This window comes from Anopheles cruzii, chromosome X (genome assembly GCF_943734635.1).
Source record: "Anopheles cruzii chromosome X, idAnoCruzAS_RS32_06, whole genome shotgun sequence".
NCBI classification, from domain to species: Eukaryota; Metazoa; Arthropoda; class Insecta; order Diptera; family Culicidae; genus Anopheles; species Anopheles cruzii.
In genome coordinates this window covers 11686301-11692916 of record NC_069143.1, presented here as the reverse complement: position 1 = coordinate 11692916, position 6616 = coordinate 11686301, and the positions used below count along the sequence as shown (strand labels likewise).

The 6616-nt window shown below is 50.4% G+C and overlaps 2 protein-coding genes across 2 annotated transcripts in view; both read left to right on the top strand.

The window, feature by feature from the left end:
- The first annotated feature begins 3864 nt into the window (after nt 1-3864).
- LOC128268776 (uncharacterized) lies at nt 3865-4334 on the top strand. The gene is made up of 2 exons (XM_053005993.1): nt 3865-3940; nt 4016-4334. Exons 1-2 carry the CDS (start codon nt 3884-3886, stop codon nt 4310-4312), a joined length of 354 nt encoding a protein of 117 aa, XP_052861953.1. The 5' UTR covers nt 3865-3883; the 3' UTR covers nt 4313-4334.
- A 1691-nt stretch (nt 4335-6025) lies between these two features.
- The window catches only part of LOC128270054 (phosphoinositide 3-kinase regulatory subunit 4-like), a 3126-nt gene continuing 2535 nt past the window's right edge, over nt 6026-6616 (top strand). The window contains exons 1-2 of the mRNA XM_053007461.1: nt 6026-6222; nt 6289-6469. Coding sequence (XP_052863421.1) covers nt 6125-6222; nt 6289-6469 — 279 coding nt within the window. The 5' untranslated portion in view covers nt 6026-6124. The remainder of the gene's footprint in view (nt 6223-6288; nt 6470-6616) is intronic.

Here is a 6616-nt window from a genome sequence, read left to right as displayed (position 1 = left end):
TTTCGAAAGACGAACAACACAACGGGACTGTTGGTTTTGACTACCCACAAAAAACATAGCCCAATCGCTGCTCCATAAGGCACGTGACCGTGGCATTTGTTTGCGGAAAAATCCTTCCGAAAATTTCGAACCTTCGAATTTCGAATTAGGGCCAATAGCGGATCCCGGTCCCAAAAATCTTTCGCTAAACATTAGCGATGCGATGCGGCTGCGAAATTTGTATGCATCCACCGTTAACCCGGGCTCGGGCTCCGGGATAAAGTTTTGCCCGGGGACACAGTTCAACCGTCGTTGGAATCATCATCATGAACCCCACGCAAACATGATGGAAAAAGTCAGAACCTGTCAGACAGTCAGAGCCTGACGCACATTGAATTTTAACAAACCAAATAGGGAAGCGATGACATAATGGGTAACCTAGCTAGGTTCATTCACAGTGTATTTTATATCCTTGTGTGGCATAAAGCGTCAAGCACACAACACTAGTCGAAGTAAAGGAAGTAATTTTTCCGGAAATGATTGAATTGAAAAATGAAGAGAACCAATGAAATAGAAAACCCGATCTTCGGCTTCTTGGACCCGTCATTGGACATTGACCGGCAACTTCTACGCTGGGCAATCCAGTCTCCCGAAAGATGCCCCTGCAGCCGACCCCGTGCCGTCGTTGACGCACTTGCCGAAGGCTTACGTGACAGCGCGCATAACTCCCGCAGCAAGGCCAGACTTTTTGCTGTGCTTTCGCTCCCGTAATCTTCCCGGAAAACAGCAGCCAAATAAAAGGCGAGGCGAGAAAAAGCAGCACTTCGGTTCGGAAGGATGTCTAAACTTTCCCGTACACCATCTGCGCGGTGCGTTAAAAAGTCGGGGCCCCAGCACAAGGGACTTCAGTAATAAGTTCCGAGCGGGGCGGGTGGGGGGGGGGCCGGAAGCGGAAGCTTACGCAAGCACACACACACACACACACACACAGGAATGGTTGAAGATCATAAATTGTTTAAGATCTGTTACAGGTTTTTCTTCATTTACCATCCGGGATGAAGTCGACGTCAACCGGAAAAACGAAACGTCACGGGGGGCGAGCTGGAAGCTGGAAAGGTGTTGGCGTTGGGACACTTTGGGGCACAAAAAACCGGGCCCAAACGCCCCAACGGAGTGAAGAACCAACAAACCAACCAAAGCAATTGTATAAATGTGTAGCCAAAAAAGGGTTTGCCGGAACCAGAAAAGGTTGGATCGGATTCGTTGGCAGGGAGAGGGAGGCGAAGATAAATGTGTTACGCTGAAAAACGGCCCCCGGTGGCGCGCCGCCTAGTTTAGTGACCCCCCCCCCCACCCCTTCCTCACCCGAGATCGGGGGGTGGGGCGAGGAGAATGTTACTTCTGACCAGCCCTCAAATTAGCGCGCACACCTGTGATTCCAAAGCCAAGCCGACGTAACTGCAATTATTTACCAGCCCACCGCCCCTACCGAGCCCCCCCGTTGGCTACGTGGGTCCTGTCCCGGTTCAACATGAACATTTTGTAAGTACGAGGTTTGTTTAAAAAGGATCGCGACTTTTCCATTTCCGTGGGCTACGTATATCCGATTCTTGATTTTTTTTTTTTTTCGGTGGCGTTAGGTTGCTACACATGTCAGTGACTTCTGGTGAAAAGTACGGCCATTTTGAGTAATCAGTCAGCTTTTGACAGCTGCTTTGCTTGGACGGTTTTTTGGCTCATCGTCGATTTTCCAGAACACATCGTCCGAATACCTCAACGACTCGATCGCCATCATGGATGCCGAGTTCTATTCGCAGTCGTGCCTTCCTTGTCAGTTAACTGCGATCTTACGGTCAGTGCGGGATCATTCGGAGTATTCGTTTCAGGACACTGTGAATCGTAACCCGCGAAACATCGTGTAGCGGAAAGAAAGTGTTGGATAAAAAAATACAACCTTTTAAAGACACCCTACGCGCGGCCTGGTGCTTAACTTGGGAAGTCCGTTGTCGCCCGGCTCCTGATCCAGCAAAAAAAAAACCCGGGCTGACACAGCGAGAAAAAGCGAGAACAATACCCCGCCCCCCCGTAACGCTACAATAGTCATAAATCCTGGAGTCAATTTTCTACCCATTCGACGCCAAATAGCGGATTGTCTGACAGCCGGCCCGCGGAGTGCCGAGACCCCCGTTAGTTTGGGCCCCGGTTTTTTTACAGCTTTTCCCTCCTTTATTCGCGGTTGCTTCGTTCTCTGTTTTTTTCTGTACGCTATTTCGCTCTCACGCACACACACACACGTGTGCGTCGGTGGCCGGTTTTATTTTCTCGTGTTTTATGTGTCCGGCGCTTTCTCGCAACTTTTCCGGACAATCGACACTTGCACTCACGCTCTCACGCACAAAGTTATTACCCAATAAATTCGGTGTGCTTTTCGTTCGGTTTCTCTCTTCCTGCTTTCTGGTGCTTCGGTGCTCACTGTGCTGTACTCTGTTATCCTTTTTTTTTTGTTTTTTTTTTGTTCTTTTTGTTCAATCCCGTTGGATTTGTGTATTGTTCCCCGTTAATGTACTGTAAGTTGTTAAGTTAGCGGAACGACAGCGCACAGGAGCACTCAGGAGCCCGCCCGGACGCCCCTGTTTCCCGCCTACCGGCAGATACCGGGGCCGGTGAAACCAATCCGGGGCGTCAACCATTGTTGCCGGCAGCCAACGTGAAGCCACTGCGTCCAGACAGCACAATCCAGTGCTGCACTCAGCAACGTTATGGGCCATTCAAACAAAAAGAAAAAAAAATGGCGGAGTGGCAGCGCTGGCCAAGCGGGGCGTGACGGGGTTCGATGCACAACATAATGTGGCCACAATGCCCCGTAGCAACGCTACGCCACGCTAATGGCTGCGCTCTCCAATTTCAAGACGCACACCGCCTTTTACGCTGATGGATGCCCCACCGTGATGGCTCATCGTGATCATTAGGCCAGGCCACGTCGCGCAGGTAAAGCCCGCCACCGCTGGCGATGGGGTGAAGTGTTGCGGAGGAGGGGCGGGCGGGCGGGCGAACAGTGAACTCATCATCATCAACATCGTCATAATCCCCGGGAATTATTTATCTCCGGCACGAGAGAAATTCCATCGATGATTTATTTGGTGTATCCTTTCATCCATTGATTTCGTCCTTTTCCATGGTGGCTGGCTTTGTTACTTTGCGTTGTTGGTTGTTTTTCGCTCGGAAGGCTCTTCGGGTCGGGGAGGGGAGGGCTAGTGGAATGTGAAAATCATAAACCTCGCAGGACACCAGCCACCGTCGGAAGGGGTAGAAGCCACCTGGAAAGGATAATAGTAGTGGAAGTACCGGGTGGACGACTAGCGAAACTTTTCCACTGATCACTGGGACTTTGAGCCACTGATCTGCGCCGGAAGTCATGCCAGCTCCCAGAGGGCACTACTCCAGAGAGATAAGCGGGCCCAGTTAGTTCCACAACACAACACTGGCCGTGACAGTCATTAGTACGCAAACAGGAAGTGAAACGTCGTCAAGTTGACTCTGGCTCAGGTTAAGGTTGAAAACAGCGGGAGATCGTGCAATTGGGGTAAACAAGCGTGCAAACTGTGGCGATAGTACGGTGATAGTGATACCGCCGGGAAGATAAGACAGCTCTCGTAGGTGCGTCGTCTGCGGGGTACAACACGCGGCCCGGACCGACACTCTAATGTAATCCTGCATAGCAAAGTTTGCGATTCTGTATTCGCGCGATAGTTCACCGACAAACAGTGGCTTGCGAGCTCCGGCAGCCATATATACGGGACGCGAAGGACCAGATCTTGCAGACCACTAGCCAGCTCGCGGTTCTCGTTCCGTTCCGGCAACACATTCCGCAAGAGTTCAGCCAGCACCGAGTCCAGTTCTGAAAATGTCTGCCAAGCTATTCGTTGTGCTGGTTTCGATGGCCGTTTGGAACAACGCTCTGGTAAACTATCGGACGCCTGGGCCGTCTGGGTGGCAATAACTGATTGATTGATTCGCTTACCATCGCCCCACACAGGTGAACAGCCAGGAGACCGGGCTGCCGCCGGCGGAGGACCTGTCGGCAGCAGATGTGGCGGCGCAACACACGGCCGTGGTGGTGCGCGTACTGCAGCAGCGTGCGGCCAGCGTGCCGGCCGAGAACGGTGCCGCCGTCGCAGCCGTTCTCGCGGAAGCGGAACAGCAGCTGGAAGCGTGCGCCGCAGCCTTGGAACTCCACCAGCAGGTCTGGCAGTACAAGGTGTGTGCGTCGGTCGTACAGCGCCAGGGTTTGGCCAGTCTGCAGGCCCTCCAGGCAACCGCTGGCGCATCATGATCATCGGGACCGATCGGGACCGATCGGGACCGATCGGGTTTCGTTGCCCTTGAAGTGTGATTGAGTTGTTTACTTAACGTAATCCAACGTACGTGTGCTTTGTTTTTTTTCGACTGTGGAAAAGTAGTATTTTAGTCTGTTCAAAATAATTGTTCCCGAAGGTAATCGCTCTTTTCTATTTCGTGGACTTTCGGCCGCAATCGACATTTCCCAAGGAGCAATTATATCTGGGGGGGGGGGGGGGGGGCACACCAAGCGTTAACACTCGGTTTAACATTAATCTGAAATATCAAATCGTTTACGCTTATGTCAAAAAGTTTATACGTCCGTGGAGACGTAAAGCGTAAAACCGAGCGTAAACACTGTTTGCAAACGGTTTGTTTACAAACAGAGGATAATGTAAGTTCTTTTTTGCTGGTACAGCAATAAAATAAGCAAAAACAGAAAAAAAAATACAGCTTTCTATTTCTGCCTTCTCTCTTACTGCTATCTGCTTTCTTTCTTGCTGACGCTCGAGTTCACGCTTCAGTTACCGTTTGAGTTTCATAATAAGGCGGGTATGTTTGATGAGCCGTTATTTTGAAAACAAATGTCAACGCAACCTGCAAAGCATGCGAGCTTTCAAGCTTCACCAAGCAACCAACATCGCATGCACCTTGCACAGTCGCAACTCGCATACACAGTTGTATGCGATGCTCAACGAACACATAACCCGAGCTTCGCCGAAGGTCGATGCTCGAGTTGTAAAAACAATTATCGAAAACAAGGAGCGTAACCATAAATGCACACCATGAAAGAAGCTATTGTGTGTGTGCCACGGTTTTTTTTTCTGTGGCTTCTTTGCGCTGTAACTATCGGAACAATCGCTGATTTTGATTCGGACAGTGCGCAACGGTAAAGGCAGCATCGCTTTGAACAGTGTCGAACAATTTCGTAACCCTTGAGAACTCCATATATCCATAACAACGCGGAACCACATCATGCAACCAGTTTTCCCCGGTGTAGAGAACGTTCTTGGGATCCTTCGCACAAGTGTACATTATCACGCTGTTAGCTCGGTTGTACTTAGTGGACACTAGAAGCGCGTATAAATGTACTCTACAATCAGCAAGCGTTCCACATTATCAGTGCGCAGTGTAGCCACATAACAGGTTCGTCAAACATATTACGAGTTTCGAGATGATGCGCGATCGCGCTTGTGCCAAGGGTCATCGTGTGTTTTGTTTGTTCAAGGATTTGTAATAACACCGAGCCCCATACTGAACGACGTGTTTTGTTGTACGTCATTCTACACCCCTTTAAATCTAAAGCCCGGTCCACACGCTACGATGGATCCAATGGACCGACATTGGATCCAATGGACCGAAATTGATGCTCGGCGCATTAGATTTTTTTGATCTGCAATGATGGTCGCAAACGGACAAAATCGTTGCAATTTCGCTGTCCACACGCCTCGATGCATCGTTGCGATGTGTCTGTGCAGATCAATCGTAGTGATACATCGTAGCGTGTGGACCGGGCTTAACAAAGGTCTGCGACCAGCGTACACACACACACCCTAACGTAGAGAGGTAATGATGATGTTCACGCTTTTCCGAATGTCCTTCGCTTGTACTTTATGTAGGCAAAGTTCGGCGGTACTAGATGGCAACTAGCTTTAGTGTTATTCGGGGAAAACTCGCGATATGGCTTGATCCATTGTCGTTTCAACTATCAATCCGCGGACGTTAAACAGCGTATTTTCAACACAGACCAATACATCATTGTAGTGTACCCCTCCGGAGCTCCGCGTCCGGTGCCGTTACCGACACGATGGGCAATCAGCTGGTGGCGTTGGCCCCGTCCCAGATCTTCCCGGTAGAGCACTACCTAACTGGAACCTGCGAACTCGAGCTGCAGTTCGAGAAGAGGTGAGTAAATGGGCGGTCGGATGATCGTGTCCTAGATGATAGATGACCACTTTTCCGTGTCCCCAGTATGGGCAGTACGCGTTTTATGAAGGTGGCTAAGGTGAAAGTCGATGAAGGACCGGTCGTGGTAAAGGTGTTTGTACGGCACGATCCCTCGCTGCCTCTCGAACAGCACCTGGAGCGGATAGAATACATCAAAAAGCATCTCGCCAACGCGGTCAACTGTCTGCCGTTCCAGAAGGTGTTGGTAAGTAGGGCCTGCAACCCAGAAAGCATGCAACCGAATCATGAGGTTAGGCGGGTTCTACGGAAGGAACTTGCCAATCTGTGTTCAATAACCTTCTCTCTAAATGCCATCTGTCTTCCTTCCTTCCGCCCCAACAGACAATGGAGA